Source organism: Eublepharis macularius, chromosome 10 (assembly GCF_028583425.1).
Source record: "Eublepharis macularius isolate TG4126 chromosome 10, MPM_Emac_v1.0, whole genome shotgun sequence".
In the NCBI taxonomy this organism is placed as follows: Eukaryota; Metazoa; Chordata; class Lepidosauria; order Squamata; family Eublepharidae; genus Eublepharis; species Eublepharis macularius.
In genome coordinates, this window is record NC_072799.1 from 12,573,278 (window position 1) to 12,590,482 (window position 17,205).

General features: G+C 45.5%; 1 protein-coding gene across 1 annotated transcript in view; it reads right to left on the reverse strand.

Moving 5' to 3' along the window:
* Positions 1-17,205, reverse strand: part of SHROOM3 (shroom family member 3) — a 185,242-nt gene that overhangs the window by 14,767 nt on the left and 153,270 nt on the right. The window contains exons 4-5 of the mRNA XM_054989841.1: positions 9,287-12,635; positions 2,459-2,535 (exon numbers count right to left, since the gene is read on the reverse strand). Of these exons, the coding sequence (XP_054845816.1) occupies positions 2,459-2,535; positions 9,287-12,635 (3,426 nt within the window). The remainder of the gene's footprint in view (positions 1-2,458; positions 2,536-9,286; positions 12,636-17,205) is intronic.

Below are 17,205 nucleotides of genomic sequence, written 5' to 3' on the forward strand. Positions count from 1 at the left end.
CCATCCCAAAGATTTTAAGATGCCAGTAAGAACTCAGGAATGTTTGCTTTTGGCAGTAACATATATTACTTTAATTGCCCGTTTCCTGCTCCTGTCCTCTCATTTCTGTGAAGATGTCAACGGAGATGCTTTGAGGATAGGAGAAGGGAACCAGTGAATAAAGACTTACGTAACACTGGTTCATTGGGAAGGACGAGGAGGCAAGCAAGATGCTTTCATGCAGCACCGCTGCAAGATTGCTTAGGAGTCGTTCGTACAATTCGCCCAAGGCACTTAAGCCCCTTTCTCCTCAAAAAGATCTCTTATAAGCAGGGGTCATTTCATAGAAAAAGAGCTGGAGGAATTCATTAGCATAACTCATTAGCATATGCCACGCCTCTTGCCATCACTGGAAATGTGTCATTGGTATAACTGATTTGCATATGCCACACCCCCTGGCATCACCTATTCTGGTTGTTTTGGACCTAATCCTGGCCATTCAGGGCTGAAATTGGGCCCAAAATGGCAAAAAGGGGCTGAAAATGGCTGAAAAGGGGCCCAAAATGGTCAGGATCAGGCCACTGATGAGGAGAGTGATCCACCACCCATCAGAGGCCCGATCCAGGCCGTTTTGACCACAATCCAGGCTGAAACGGGCCCCAAATGGCCAAGTCAGGCGGGTGGGGCCACCTGACATGTGACCTCTTTGGGGAACTGCTGGAACTGCATTCCCCCTCGAAATGAGCCCTGCTTATAAGAAATCAAACAGTGACTCCAAAACAGGTATCGCAATAGCAGCTATGCCCAGTCTGTCTGTATCCCTTAATCACTGAATTCATCTAAGCAGCTATTTATTCCGGGCTCATCAAAAGGTATCATTAGAATGAATCGGAAGCTCCTTTCAGAAATCAGCTGGCATTTCCACTCCTCTGTGTCATGACGTTTGTCATGCCATGTCGCGGTTGTCAACTACTCCACTGGAGTTTCGATTCTGTTACTGGTAATGTGTGAATTTTGATCTGCCCATTTAGGGTTACGTAGTTTGGACCCATGCTGGTGATGCCCACCCACATTAGGAGGTGTGGTACACAACCACACAATCTGCCTCAGTTACGGTGTGTGGACAGATCTCTCTACCCACTGCATTTTTAGCCTACCTTCCCTCTGAGCAGCTCAGTGGTACACATGGGTCTCCCCTATTTTTCTCACAGAACAACCCTGTGACGCAAGTTAGGCTGAGAGAACGCAGCCCAAACAAGATCGCCCAGTGAGAGACATGGCAAAGCGGGGATTTGAATCTGTGTCCTCCTAATCGTAGTCTAACATTTTAACATGGGACATGATAGAAGTTTATGAAGTTATGCACTGGGTAGAGATTGGGCAGGTGAAACCTTTTCTCCCTCTCTCAAAATACTAGAATTTGAGGGAATCCAATGAAGTTGAGGGGCAGCAGATTCAAGATGGACGAAAGGAAATGCTTCTTTACACAATGAGTGATTAAGATGGGGAATTTGCTGCCAGAGGACGTGGCGATGGCCACAGGCACAGGCAACTTTTAAAAGGAGATTAGACAGATATATGGAAGACAGGTCTATCAGTGGCTACTAGCCATGGTGACTAAAGGGAACCTCCCTATTCAGAGACAGTACACCTGAATACCAGGATCAGGTTACAACACCACGGAAAGGCCTTGGCCTCTATTTCCTGTTGTTGGGCCTACAAAATAACTTGGCAAGTGTGTGAGATGGGCTGCTGTTTAGATGAACCATTGAGCAGGGCTTTTCTTCTGTTCTAAATTATTTTAAAAAGAGAACTCTTCAAAGTTCCACTGACTAGAGCCCTAATGACTCAGCCTAAAATATGCCTTTCCAAAAGCTATTTACAGGAAACCTGTCCATCTTAATTTATTTGAAAAGTTTCTGTTTAGTTTCATGGCCTCTGTTGTGGGTCTAAAATCAAAAAGAGTCCAGTAGCACCTTTAAGACTAACCAATTTTATTGTAGCATAAGCTTTCGAGAATCACAGTTCTCTTCGTCAGATGCATGGTACAGAAACTGGTCAAATATAGAAGAGGAGGGGGGAGGAGGAGGGGAGGAGAGAGAAGTTGGGGGGGAGGGGGATGTAACCAAAACATTCCTTTGCTAGTCTATCATCTTACAGGCATTTGGTTCCCCTAGTATTCAGGAATATACATCCTCCATATGGAACTGAAAAATAATTTAAAAAGAATAAAATAGGTGATACCTTTTCCTGACCCAGTTCCTAAAAAATTATACCTTCCTACCATAATTTCATGAGGTTTTTGTCGAGAAATGCTGTTATATATGTTGCGTTGAATGAAATAAGGTATATAAAAATTAAAGACGATGCAAGCTTTTTACACTACACAGGACAGAGCTAGTATGCTTGAATATTACTTTCTTTACCCATACACATTTCAAAACGTTCAGCAAATTGAAACAAATATATGTGTACATACCGGCTACCAGCATCCACCACATAGAAGGGATCTTTCACAAAATGGCTGAACTCAGACCTGTCTCCCATCAGCAAATCCTTAAAAAGAAAGAAAGGTTAAAGGCAAGGCATGAATGATGATAATTAACTATGGATGATAACTTTTTAAAAATTTTTTACTTCATTCATACTCCACCATTCTCCCCAATGGGACCAAAGCCGCTTACATCATTCTCCTCTTCTCCATTTTTTCCCTCACAACAACCCTTTGAAGTAGGTTAGGCTGAGAGGGCGTGACAGGCTCCAGGTCTCCTTGCAAGCTTCCATAGCAGAGTGGTGAATCAAACTTGGGTTCTCCAGATCCTAGTCTACTACTCTAGCCACTATACAACACTGCCTCTCTCTCCCTCCTTCCCTTCCTCCGTCCATCCTGTTTTTGTCTCTATTGGGGACCCAAAGCAGCTTATAAATTCTCTTCCTCCTCCATTTTATCCTTGCTATGACAACCCTGAGAGGTAGTTTGGGCTGAGAGAGAACGAATGCCCCAAAGACACACAGTGAGTTTCCATAGCAGAGTGGAGATTTGAACCTGGGGCTCCCATATCCTAGTCCAATAGTGCTGTCCGCAGGCAGTATTTGATTTGCAGTCTAAATTCACTGGGCACATCTAATGCAACAGCAGACTGATCAGCAACCTGTTTTAGCAGAGAGCTAACCTGAGCAAACAGAGAGTGGAAAGGCAGGGCCTCTCTCGCTTGCCAAGCGGAACTGCCAGCAAGTTCTAGGACCACAGAGTTTCCTCCACATACCCTGTCTTGCCTCTGAGCAGGGAATGGGCGAAGTGGGGGAGAGAATGGTATCGCTCAGGACTGTTTGGGGGCAAAACTCCTGTGTCTTTATGCACCATTAATGTATCTGCACATCAGGAAAAGCTTCACCTGCGTGTCCCATAGAGATTAAAAGCTCCAAAGCCCTTTTGGAAAAATGGGCAACTACACACAAGCACACACAGTGCTTTTTTGTTTTTTTAAAAAGGTACCAGGTACTCTTATGTTGGGTTACACTGTTTTTCACCAATTGCCCCATCAGGACTTGGGAGAGCCCCCCGGAAGTCCTGAGTACGAGAGAGTACCACCACGAAAAAGTCCTGTCAATACACACACAATTACTCCACCATGCTGCCTCTGACACTCTGGTCTTGGGTACCAGGAAAAGGAGAACCCTATAGAGAAAAAAAAACAGCTCTCCCCAGTTTATAAATAAAATCAGTGCTGTGAAACTCGTTCAAGTAGAAGAGCAAGCAAGATTTGGGTCCAGTAGCACCTTAAAAGACCAACTAGTTTTCCAGGTTATGAGTTTTGAGAGTCAAAGGTTTTCGGGAGCCTTGACTCTTGAATGCTCATATCATGGAAATCTAGTTCATCTTTAAGGTCCTGCTAGATGTGTAGTTTTCTACTACAGACCAACCTGGGCCGTTTCCACACGTCTTACCTTGTTCGGGAAAACAGCGAAATCTCGCTAGAAGATGCGATAACAGCGTCTTCGTGCGAGATTTCACCGTTTTCCAGAACAAGGTAAGCCGTGTGGAAACGGCCCTGGCTGCTCACCTGAAACTAAAGGCAAGGAATGACTGAATTTGGCCATCATAATGCAATCTAATCATGTGTGCTAAAATCCCATGGATTTCAATGGTGTTTGCGAGCACACAACTCATTGCACGGTCACTGCCCAGCTTGTAGTTCTTTCTGGCCAGCCACTGCTAGAAACCGAATGCTGGAACACAGTTTGATCTTGCACAGCCCTTGATGGTCTTACCCGCTCATCATTTCATTCTGAAAAGCCCAGCATGCATTTGGCACCACATGTCTTAATCCAAGACATAAGGAGATTTTCTTGAACATCCTCTACACATTTAAATTCGTCCCACGATACGAAAAACCAATTCCAGGGACTAAGAGCCAAAACACACGTTAAGAAAAACCTAGGTTCAGCACGTGTTCTCTTACCTCAAGGTTTGCTGGGATCTGTAGGCGTCCTGGAAGCTTAAAGTTTAGCATTTACAGAGCAGCAAAAAGGGAAAGGGAAATACAGGCGCCTGTATTTTAAGCTTTAAGCTTCCAGGACGCCTTTAAGCTTCCAGGACACTTACAGATCCTTTAAGCTTCCAGGACTTTAAGCTTCCAGGACCCCTACAGATCTTTAAGCTTCCAGGACGCCTACTTTAAGCTTCCAGGACTCCTACAGATCCCGGCAAACCTTGAGGTAAGAGAACACGTGCTGAACCTAGGTTTTTCTTAACGTGTGTTTTGGCTCTTAGCCAAGTCTGAAGAAAAGGCACACAAATGTAGCCCAACAAACATTTCCAAATGGGAAAGCCACGTATCTGGAGGTTATGGATCTCACCACCCTTGTCACAGTTCTGAGATCCAAAGATTTCTTTCAGTTGTACTTTGTTTTGCTGTGTCCTTGGTGCAGAGGAAAAGGGGGGGGAGACATCAATTTAAGCATCAATCCTGATTTATAAGCCAGAGAGCTACAAGGCATTTCAGCAAGACAAGCTAAAAGAGGAGATGCAGAAGAAGATGGAGAATGTGCGGCTGAAGACAGATGGGCTAGCAATTCCACACAGCTATCAATTTCCTCAGATCTTTAAACAAATTCCTTCAGTGACACAGCAATGTAATTTATGGTCAGGCTGCAAAGAACAGTATATACCCCGAGCAAAGGCTTTACAAATATCTGGTGGTGAGCCAAGAATCCAGCAGTACTGCAGTTAAAACAAAAATAAAGATTCTACAGACCTGATTTTTTTTAAAAGGATGATGCTATTTTGCTGTGTCTGATACTCTTCTTCTGCCTTCTCCCCCTTCCTCTATTCTCATTTTAAAAATATGCTTGTATTGGAAGGAAACCATTCCCATTAAAAGCCCGGACTGATCAACTGAGTGAGCGCAATTCACTGACTAGGGCCTGTATCACCTAGGATCTTTCATACCCTCCAACCAGATCTATATTTTTTTTCCATTTTGTCACTGATACAGAGTTTATATCTAATAAGGTTGCCAACATTTTACTTGGCAACCGCTCTTGTGTCTTTAACAACAATTGCATGTGCAGAAATTGAGCTGGGGAAAAGTTTCGTGCTCAGAAAAGTTTCGTTTTCTAGATACCTGTGAGTCAGGCTACCTTGAAATAGAGGAGAGCCAGTAAAAACAGTAGAAATCACAGTTAGTTAACGTTAGACTCAATTCATCTACCACAGCTGTAGCATGAGAGTGAGCAGTGTAGCAGCCATGTTTCCACACCACCCATATTCACACACACTCAGATTCCATGTATATATTTCTAGTGCAGTATTGGTGCCATTACGATGTTGTTGTCAGAGATCAGCACTTGGAAATGGGGAGATCTGGGGTTGAATCTGTTTGAGCCACAGGGCTGCCAACCTCCAGGTGAGGCCTGGAGATCCCCCAGAATTACAAATTTGCATTCCCTGGGGGAAAATGGCTGCTCCAGAGGATGGACTCTGTGGCATTATACCCCTCCCCAAACCCCGCCCTCCCCAGGCCCCACCCCCCAAATGTCCAGGAATTTTCTAATCTGGAACTAGCAACCCTATTAACTGAGCTATGGGTACCCCCCACAGCCTCTGTACTGCTGAAGAAATTGACTGCAGAGAGAGACTGTTTATGAACCTTTTCAAGCTGGTCCTACCTACTCCATGGAATAAAGATATCGAAGCTGAAAGTAAACTTCCTTGCAATTATTCTCTTCCTAGAAAAAAGAAGGATTAGCTCCAAAGACGACTGTGCAAAACCTTTGTTGGAAGTCTGGAGGTGCAAATACCTGGGGGACAGGAGACTTTTCGCCCAGAATCAAATCCACGCTGCAGATTGGCCACGGCAACAGGAAGGGACTTTGTAGAATTGTTTTCCGTGTGGGCAATTCCATCTCGGATCACGAGGGATTGACTACAAGTGAAGACAACACTCTAGGAAGCTACATGCCTGCTCCTACCTTCTCTCTGCTCTTTCACGATTGTTGCTGCCACCTTGAGAGGGACGGATGTGGTGGGAAGTTGGGAATATTCAAACTGGGGCTGCTGACAGCACAACTGATTTCAAAAGAATTCGGGAGTTTCCTTCAGGCAAAACTAGGGGCAGGTAAGATATAAAGATCCTTTGCGTATAAAGATATAAAGATCAGATTCTGGCTGATAACAGACGTTTTGCTGTTAAAAGTTCATGGATACCACAACAGTCTCTGCTGCTCATCAACTACAGAAATAGGAAAAGATTAAAACAATGCTCAGTTGAACTTCCAGTGTTAAACTGAAAACTATGATTTATGAATAGAGAGGTCTTGCTCTGTTGCTGTGTTTCTGTGGAAAAATGTTCTGTAAACTTTACTGCAGTCATTAGACAGGCTACCAATTCTTTAAGACTGGAAGTATCCATCAGTGCGTTGTTATTAACACACCACTTCAGGCAATTTTAAAATAGCTGGGGTTGTGGCACATAATTTGCATGCAGAGGGTCCCAGATTCCGTCTCTGGTATCTCCAAGCTAGCCTGATCTCATCAGATCTCAGAAGCTAAGCAGGATCTGCCTTGGTTAGTACCTGGATGGGGGACCACCAAAGAAATCCAGTGTCTAGAGGCAGGCCATGGCAAACCACCCCTGAACATCTCTTGCCCTGAAAACCCTATGGAATTGCCATAAATCAGCTGTGACTTGACATCAACAAAACTGAGATGATTTCAGGTAGCAGGCTCTGGAAAAGACCTTTCTCCTACTAATTCCTTGGAAAGATAACACTGACCTAAATGTCAAAAAGAGCAAGAGTCCAGTAGCATCTATAAGACTAACAAAATTTGTGTTAGGGTATGAGCTTTCGTGAGTCAAAGCTTACTTCTTCAGCTACTGACCTAAAATGGATCAACTTCATGTGTGTTCACAGCAGAGATAGATCAAGATGGGTGGCCGTGTTAGTCTCTCTGTAGCAGCAGAAAAGAGCAAGAATCCAGTAGCTGGACTGTTGCTCTTTTTTTTTTTAAATTAATTTTTATATTTACAACAATAATAAACAACCATAAACAGTAGAAAACAGTAAATACAAAAGATAATGTTGTGGAATAACATTGAAGTTGTTAATGAACAAATTCTTAACTACAGGATAGTAATAAGAGTATCACAATTTTATACAACTTGTAAGTATTAAGCAAAATGCAATTAACATAAAAAGCCTTTAAAGCTAGCTGTCCAGAATTTTTTGATATAAACGATTCGGGGGATGTGCTTCCGTTTTATCTATAAAATCTAGAAAATGCCACCATTTTTCGTAAAAGTTAAACGAGGATGAGTTTGTAAGTATATTGTCTGTTATTTTGTCAATAATAAGTTGGTCCCAAACTTTGGTTAGCCAATGGGATATCGATGGTGGTGTTTGTTTTTTCCAGAAAAAGGCTATGGATGATTTTGCTATGGTTAATAAGTTGTTGATTAGATCTTTCTGCGAGGGAGGTACGTTATGATTTTGCCAGAGGTTCAGAAAGATTAATTGGGGATCTAATGGGCTGTTGCTCTTTTCGACTGCCACAGCAGGGATGCTACCCAGGCACTGTGGGACAGAGGAGGAGCTGAAACATTCCCTCGAGACCTGAGACAGAAGGGCACTTCTGTGTTCTGATGAAGCAAACGTTTCAATATTTTACCTCAGTTATTTGCTGTTGTTTATTTTATCCAGCTTTAAAAACATGAGTTTTGTAGCAATCACCCTGGGAGTGCTTTGGAACGGGCACTGCACCCACTTAAAGAAGGCAAAAGGGAAGAAGAACAAAACAAAACAATGAACCGGGGTCTCAAATTGCATGATTTGCAGTTTGGGCCTCTTAAGGGCTGCTCGTCTTGACCACAGGACATTTGGAACAAATGTCTTTCCAAACCGTCACCATAAAAAGTACCTTCTGGTGGTGATGTGAGAAAAAGGTCTCTCTCAGAAGTTGTTTCTAGTCTCATCCCCCAAAGCCCTATCAGACAAAAGGAGCTCTGCTTCCAAAGAGTGCTTCACAAAAACTTTGTCATTTATGCAAGTATATCAACTGTGGCGGTACGAAAAACACTTAAAAGTTGGATGCACTATTGAAATGGAAATATTCCGAGACAAGCCAATTTAGCCTGTGCCTCATTTTGAAAGCCAGTGTGATGTGTGAATACAGCCTTGGATTTGGAACATGGTAAACTTGTATCAAATCCCCACAGAGCCAAGAAACTCACTGGGTGACTCTGGATCAGTTAATCTCTCTCTGTCTAACCTACCTCACAGGGTTGTTGTGAAAATGGGATCACCCTGCATTATGTTTCCCTGAGTTGCTTGGAGTGGGGAGAGAGAATAATGAAGGATGCATGTGATATTTGATCAGTATATGTTGCACCAAAGCAGCTCAAGACCCAAGCTATCGTTCCTGCTCGTGCCACCCCCCCCCCCGCATGTTGTGGAACATGGAAGAACATAAATGTACTTTTGCACAACTGCTGCTCAATTAAGGAGGGTTTACATTGAAGATGCTCACTGGGCTACGCCATCCAGGATCCGAAGTTGTGTGCATTCAATGCCTTCCAATCCTCATTTACTAAAAGAAATGCTCCATGTGCACACGGAGATCCCCTGTCACATGCACACAGCATTATCTGACACTTAAGAATAGTGCAAGATGCTCCCTATAAGCACAATTCCACATTCACACTGGAACATTCACAAGCATCTTTCTATGTTTCAGCACCAAATACTTTTAAGTAACCAAGGAACGGACTGACCAAAAAGGATATTTCTAAATAAAGCTTGTACATACCTGGCATTTCTTATCAGCTATAGGAGATGACCTGGATCGAACATGCACAGCGACTGCTTGGTTATCTGATCTGTCAAGCAAGTCCTCTGCCGACACTGATTTCCCAGGCTTCTTGGTGCATGCGGGCTTCTTTTCCGGAGCTTGGTTGCCACAGTACGGCTGGGTGCAAATGTCCAACTGATCTGTCTGAGTGCCTTTTGTGAGCTCTGGATTAGGTCTGAGATCCTGATGCCGGTCTGTTTTCAGCCAGTTGGGAAAGGAGCTGTTGCTGTTATTTGGGAGCCCCTTTTTGTTCTCATATCCAGTGACATCGAAGCAGCCCATTAGCCCAGGAGGTAGGGTAGCAAAGCCACGCCCGGGTTTACAAACTCTCTCTAGAGACTCCCTATGATGATACAGACTCAGATCTTGAAGAGAATTCATGCTGGAAGAAGATGAGAGAGACTGGCCATCCGGAGCTCCTGTTTGCTGGCACGGGGTTTGGGAGCTGGTGTCCTGGGATGCGGAGGAAGGCCGTTTCCCTGTTTTGCGTTCAATGTAATCTGCCAGGGCGTTTTGCTGTAGCTGCTTCAACTCCGGTTTTGAAAGATTAATGGTGGAGCAAGCCTTGTTCTCCCTCTCAAAGATCTTGCGTCGGTCAGCCACTGTGTTCTCTGGAAAAACAAAATGGGGGGCTTTCTTCTGGAGAGAGAAGGGCGAGAGCTCACTGTCAGACACACCCACTTCGTTCATTTTCTCTGGCTCGGAGTAGGACCTTTTTTTCTGCTCTGCTGTCAGACGCTTTCTGCCTCCGATACGGGGTACGTGCAGCGATCCAGGAAGACTCTCATTGTTGGTATAGCCCTGCTTGGTCTCCGTTGGAGTTATGCTGTGTCTCTCCTTTGGGGTATGTGGAGATGCTGCCGTGCTCCTCATCCCGACATGGGCTGAAGCTGGACGATGGACACTCCTCCTAGGCTCGTTTCCAAATGGAGGGCTGATGTTGAGGTCCTTGCGCCTGAAGGATGTAGCTCTCAAGACCCTTGACTGGGCATCTTTTATGCTGTTCCGGTAAGCCCTGTTAAAGGGTGTATCCAACTGTAATCCATTCAAGTCCTGGACATTACCTTTCCATAAGATTTCCCTCCCGGGCTCATCTATCAACTGGAATGTGCTTCTACTCCGCTGCAGTTGCGGCACATGTTTCTGAGGCTCGTTTTCAGAGAAACCACCATGGTAAACACTCTGCCTTGCTGGCACTGCTACTACTGCAGTTGTTGCTCCTGTCTGCTGCTCTGCAGAATGCCAGCTAGCCCTCTCTGGTTTGATGACCCCTTTCTCAGTTGGATATTGTGCATATGAGACAGGTTCAGAGATGGGAATATTGGCTGGCTTGCAGTGTTCACCCAGTAACTGGCCATGCTCTTGAGAGTTACGCCTGTTTCGGATGTCTTCAATGTTGTTAAGGCTGGGCTTGTTTGACCCATAATTCTGGCTAAAATTGCTTACACTCAGACTCTGAGGCCTCTGGTTGCCTTGTTCACGCTGCTCTATCTTGTTGACCTTCTCCAAAACGGAACAGTGGGCCTTTCTAGAGTCCATTTTCCCATTCTGAGAGCTCTGGAAGCTTTGGGTGCTGCTAGAACTAAGCCGGCGAAAGCTGAAATCTGATGTCTTTGGGTGCAATGGAGAAGAAGGCTCATCATACTTTGGCTCTGCACTATGGATCCGTTCCCGAACATGCTCCGTGCCAGTAAATCCATCATGGTGTCTTTCCAAGGCCTGCCATTCTCTGTCCTGCCAGCACTCAGGGATCTGCCCACGGTAGTCTCTCTCTGCTTGGCTGCCGCTATTCACAAAATGCCATTTGGCATCCGAGTAGCTCCGGAATTGTTCCATCTCCTTTAGATTTAAGTTATTTTGCAATTTAGTACTTTCTGGGATATTTTGCAAAGAAAAAAAGCTATACTGCTTGGCCTTGCTGGAGTTCCATTGGTTTTGTGCTGTGGAAGCTCTCTCACTTTTCTGCGGCTTAGCGTTCTTCTCCTCCTGGTGCTCTCCTGCCCCGTAGCCCTTAGACTGGCAGACACTTTTGCTGTCGCCCCCATCCCTTAGATGAGACAGCCAGGGCTGAGAGTTGTGGCTCAAAGGCTGTGCATTTCTTGTGATTTCCTGGACAACAGGTGTTGCCATATGCAAGGGTCCCAACTCATCCTGTCTTGAAGAAATTGGGTAGGCTTGAGGATGAGTTCTGTACAAGATAAACTTTGCATCCGGATCACCCGCATCTTTCTTTTTCCCTGCTGTCAACGGCACACATTCAGGATGATAGAAGATAACCGTCTTGTTAGGAATGCTTTGGTTTCCGTTCTCATCCAAGCTAGAATGCTGACCGCAGGCTGCAGCCTTTTCATAGGAATCTGGAGAAGCAGGGGCTGGTGCGTACCCACGCTCTTTGGCAAGCGCTGGATAAAGCATCCCAGTATTACTTGCAGAAGGGTGAGGGACTTGGGCAAAATGTGGTTCAGGAGAAGGTACAGGGTAAACACCGGTTGGAAGCAAAGGCTGCCCCGGTTGAGTTGCTTGGGAATACACCTGCTTGGGCTTCATTGTGGGACTGCTCTCTGGGCTCTTCTCCATCACTGTGTGGAGTGGTCCGTCAAGGAATGGAGATTTCTGGAGCTGCCCCAGAGGAGAAGGAGTCCCTGGGCCCAGGTGGGACCAAACACCTTTGGAATGAGTCCTACATGGCTTTCTGTGATCAACACGATCAACACTAGACCAAGAGCTGGGCCTCTCATGGTGCCTTGTTGCTGCATAACTATCGCTACGGGTTGGTGGCATGGGAGGCCCTTTCACATACTGGCTCTCGCTGTCAGATGAACTCCGGGTTTGTGGGCCTTTGTTGTAGCCATACAACCTGCTGGTGTTGTAGCCTTTGGCCTGGGCCTCCCTGCTAGGCAAAAGAGAAGAAGACTTCACCTCGTATTCCTCTGAAACCCCTCGCTGGGCATTGTAGACAGTTTTAATGTACCTAATATCAGCCTGTCGCATTCCCCCTTCCTGCGGCCTGATCCGGGAATGCACATTCTCCATGGAGTATGACCGTTCCTTGCAGAATGTAGGTGCTGGATATTCGGGGATGCTGGAGCTAGTAGAGAAAGAGCTGTATGCAGAATCCCTCTTGCTGTGCAGATGGGGAAGCTGGTCGATACTATTGGTGGATTTGGCTGGTGAGAGGTGGCAGGGTTGATGGGAGTATCCCGTAGGGGTGTGGTCCAGACTCTCCATGCTTCCTCTGGAGCTGTACTGGTCAGGGCTTCTTCTCAGATAGCCATGGTCATAGCTGGAGAGGTCACTTGTGGAGGAACTGCAGACGGGATTCAGAGAGAGAAGGGAAAACTCGTTAGTGTTAACATATGAGCGAGACAGATCTGGACTGGCTTATAAAGGGACTCCAAGGGATATGTTTAGTTTTTAGAGGAACAGACGAAGATCCATATTTGGGCCTCGTTCTGTTCTTAGACTGCAGTCATCCTGGTTTGCTAGGAAGAATTGCTTCACATTGCAACACATGTCTCTTATTTATCACTGTGAAGGGAAGGAAAAAATAGATGGAGGGGGGCTCAAGCAACAGAGGCTTTGCACGGAAGTCCAAGCAACTTCACCCATGAGATCCATCTAAAGCATCTAAATAGTGCAAAATAAAAGGTCCAGACCATCATGAGAGAGAGAGAGAAAGAGAAGCTGGTGGAGGGAGAAGGAATTTGCTTCCTCTCTGCCTCTTTTCTTTTTTCCTCTTTTTCATTTCTTTTCTTTTTATGGAGGTGAAGGCTATACCCTGGCAGTGTTCCTGGAAACAAACTGGATAGGAGACATTTTGTTTGCTGTGAGAAAACTAAACAGACATGACAGAGGAAGAGGGAGGGAGGGATAGAGGCAGAAAACACAGAAAGCTCACCAGTTTCAGTAAGACACTAAGACCTTTTAGTGGGTAAAGTTATAATTTCAAGGGGCTCAAAGATTGCTACATAAAGAACAGGACAGCTGTATCTGTAAAAGAAACTCTGGTGTTGGCAAAATAGCAGTAACTTTCCATTTGTCTTTCTAGTTGCCGTATGGATGGAAGGAGGTTGGCTTCTTGGGCACTTTGGTACTCTTTTTCCTCATACTTACAAGCTGCTGAAGATGGGTGAAAATTAGCATGGTTCAAAGCTAAAGAAGTTGTCAGTTCTCTTCAAGGTTTAGTTCACTATATTCACTAAGTGTTTGAATGACTACTGCTTAACTTAGCTCAGCCTATCAGGAAGCATGGTAATTTCTCTGGCTTCCTGGAATCAGTAAGAAGAATTCACCACTGGTAAAATGGTAATAATAATAATTTGCTTCACAAGTCCACTTCTTACTGATTCCAGGAAGCCAGAGAAATTACCATGCTTCCTGATAGGCTGAGCTTGGCAACCGGTAGGAGGGTTTGGGAAAGGAACATGGTAGAGGAGTCAGCCAAGCTATGGTGGGGGAACTTATCACCATCACGAGCGTAACGACAACACTTCCAGAGGAAAACAGAGTGTTGGAGGTAGCTCTAGGAATTGTCAGAAACTCTGTGGTTTCTGACAATTATCAGAGCTACCGCCATCACTTCTGGATTTCCCCTGGAAGCAATGTCATCATGCTCACAAGGCCAGTCCCTTTTTTTAAAATCCCCCCTGCAACTTGGAATTACAGCAGGCAATGGGAGTTTACAACCAGGGGGTTGGCAGACCTACTTCCTGGTGTGCCTGAATGTCTTAGGGTTGCCAGCCTCCAAGTGAAGGCTGGATATCTCCTGGAATTACAACTGATCTCCAGGTCACAGAGGTCAGTTCCCCTGGAGAAAACGGCTGCTTTGGAGGGTGGACTCCCTCCCCAAAACCCACTCTCCCTAGGCTCCACCTCCCCAAACTCCAGGAATTTCCCAACCTGGACCTGGCTACCCTAATGTTGTTACAATCGTGTGCGGCAGTGACTAGGCTTTAAGCCTGAGGCCTACAGTTGCAACAAGCCCTGCCTACAGTTTCCAGCCCAGTACTGGAAACTCCCCGGAGATGCAGAGGGGAGGTGGAGTCCTGATGATTCGTGTTTTTACCATAGAGCTTTAAGTGAACTCTAGAGCATCACCCCAAGGCGGTGATGTCACTTCAGGGTTTGTGCCCTGATATTGTGGCATTGGTGCAATGCCAATTCTCCCTGTTCAGTTCTGCTCCACCAAGCAGCAGCGGGAGCAGTGAACCCTGGCAGAAGGAACCATGTTACAGCGGGCTGCTTAGCTCTGCCTGCTGCTCTTCCTCTCAAATAAATTGAGGAAAGGGGTTAGCATGAAGGGCACACTGTTGGGGCACAAAAATGGACCCATTCTGAACTGTGCCAAAATGCCAGAAGTGTCTGTTTCATAACAGAGCCAAGAAGGGAGAAGACCTATGAAGTGTAGATCCAGAAGCTCTTGAAATCAAACTGTGGCACAATCAGGGCTTTTTTTCAGCTGGAACACGGTGGAACGGAGTTCTGGAACCTCTTGAAAATGGTCACATGGCTGGTGGCCCTGCCACCTGATCTCCAGACAGAGAGGACTTTAGATTGCCGTCCGTGCCACTGGAGTGGCACGGAGGGCAATCTAAACTCCCCTCTGTCTGGAGATCAGGGGGTGGGGCCACCAGCCATGTGACCATTTTTGCCGAGGGTGATTTAAACTTTTAAAAACTCCCCCCTTGTTCTAGCTGACCCAAAGTGACATCATTGGCCCTGGGAGCATGCACGCACTTCGCCCGCGCACATGTGGTACCAGGGGCACCACCTCCCGCCAAGAGTTGCCCCCTGTGCTGGCAACCCATTGAGTTCCACCACCTCTTTTCCCAGAAAAAAAGCCCTGGGCACAATCATGAGTATTCACTAGAGGTGGGCACGAACTGAAATATGAACCAGCAGTTCATCACGAATTGGGCCGTTTTTTGGTTCACGAACTGGTGGCTCGTCGGAGGGCCATCATGAGTATTCGCTAGAGGTGGGCATGAACTAAAATACGAACCAATGGTTCATCATGAACTAGGCCGTTTTTCAGTTCGCGAACTGGCAGCTCGTCTGATGAACCGTGACGAACCATGACAATTTTTAGGCCAGTTCATTTTTGGTTTGTCGCTGCAGACAGCCTGGCACCAATCAATCAGTTTCCTAGGCAACGGGGGGATGGACTTTCTGGAGACTTTCTGCTGCCCCAGAAGTGATGTATTCAGGAACCAAACGAACCAGTTCGTGAAGCAGGCGATTTCATGTCAGTTTGTGGTTTGTGAAACGTGATGAACCACGAACTGCAACGAACTGCCATTTTCCCGGTTCGTGCCCATCTCTAGTATTCACATCTACTGTTTTGTCTTAGCCAATTCCAGGGACTGGGGAGAAAAATTTGCGATTCTTCTTTTTTTTAAAAAAAAAAAATCATATTTTTTCTATCTGCCAATTTCAGGGAAACATTTTTTTACTTCAGAAAAAAGTTCAGTTTTTAGTCTACCAGCATTCTTAGGAATATTAGATTAATACAACTCTTGGGTGTACAAAAATACACAGAAAGACATAAAATAGGAAGCTGGGCAAGATAAGCCTTTAGTCTGATAAAGCAGAGCTCTTCTTCTGTTCTTATGCAATACTGCTCAAGAAGGTATGAGAATGACACTTAAAATGTGTTCAATGACACCAATAAACTTTTTTAGTATCTTTGGTTCTCCTTTCCCCTTGCCCAGTTCTTTAAGAATTATCGGTTGGTAAAGCCTTTTCTTTTTGATGGTTGGATGAAGGGGTCACAACGACTCATTCCAAGGAAACCATCATACATTCCAGAGCAGAAACTCATGGTCTGAATTTGGGAACTATTCTAGCGAGCTTCTGGGGACTGTTTCTGCTCAGAAACCTCTTCAGGGACAGAAAAGAATGGAACGGAAAGTATATGGAACATCTGTGACAGGAAGGCAATATATAGCCTCTGGATTGGCCTTCTGCCCCGTTGGCTGTTCTACTTGAGTAAAGACTCCAAGTTAAGCCCTCCCTCAAAACTTCAGTTAAACTGCTGGCTCTAGTCCCAGACTCCAGAACACTTTCCAGGCCTGGATACAAATATGGCCGCTCCATGACTCGGGCCTGGCCTTGATACAGACATTTTCCTCTCACGGCAGCATCACACTGGTTGTTCTCAAGCCAAGCAGCGTTGACCATGCTCATCCTGACTTGCCCACCAAGAAATTTCCTTGGGACCCTATCCCAACTTGATCCACACTCCTTAGTTTAATTATTGTAGGATATTATAGGTTTGATTATTGTGAGGTAGACATACAGTGGCAACCAGGAGTGGGGGAGGTATGGGTGCTTTTTAAAGAATCGGCCGTGGCACAACGGAAGTGACAGTGTTGGAAATGACATCATCTGCTGGGGCAACGGGTGCACGTGCACCCATTTCACCACATGCCTGCTCCAACGGGGGCCCATCTCCCAAGCTTGCCTACAGCGGCAGGAATCACCGGGAAGCTGCCCACCATCAGAAGGCACCTGATAAGCCTAGGCAGTTGTACTAAAGTCTTTTGCGCTCTTTGTGTCTTTTGTCCAAGGCTATCCTGCCTTCCTGCTTCTCCGATCTCTTCATAGATGGCTCCCAGGTGAAGGCTGAAAGATAGCAAGCTAATTATCCACGGACAAATCCTTGTCAGATGATGCAGAAGAAGAAATACAGAGAAGAAGGAAGGAGTAACAGCTGTAGCAGTTAGCCACAATCCATGCAATACCTTTTATAAAAAGTGTTGTGCGGATTGTGTGTGTGTGGGTTTTTTTTGGACGGCTGCTAACAATTTTTGTCTACTTCAGCAGAATCAGCCACTTTTCCTGTCAATTTTTTTTTCACTTTCTCAGCCTTTTTTTTT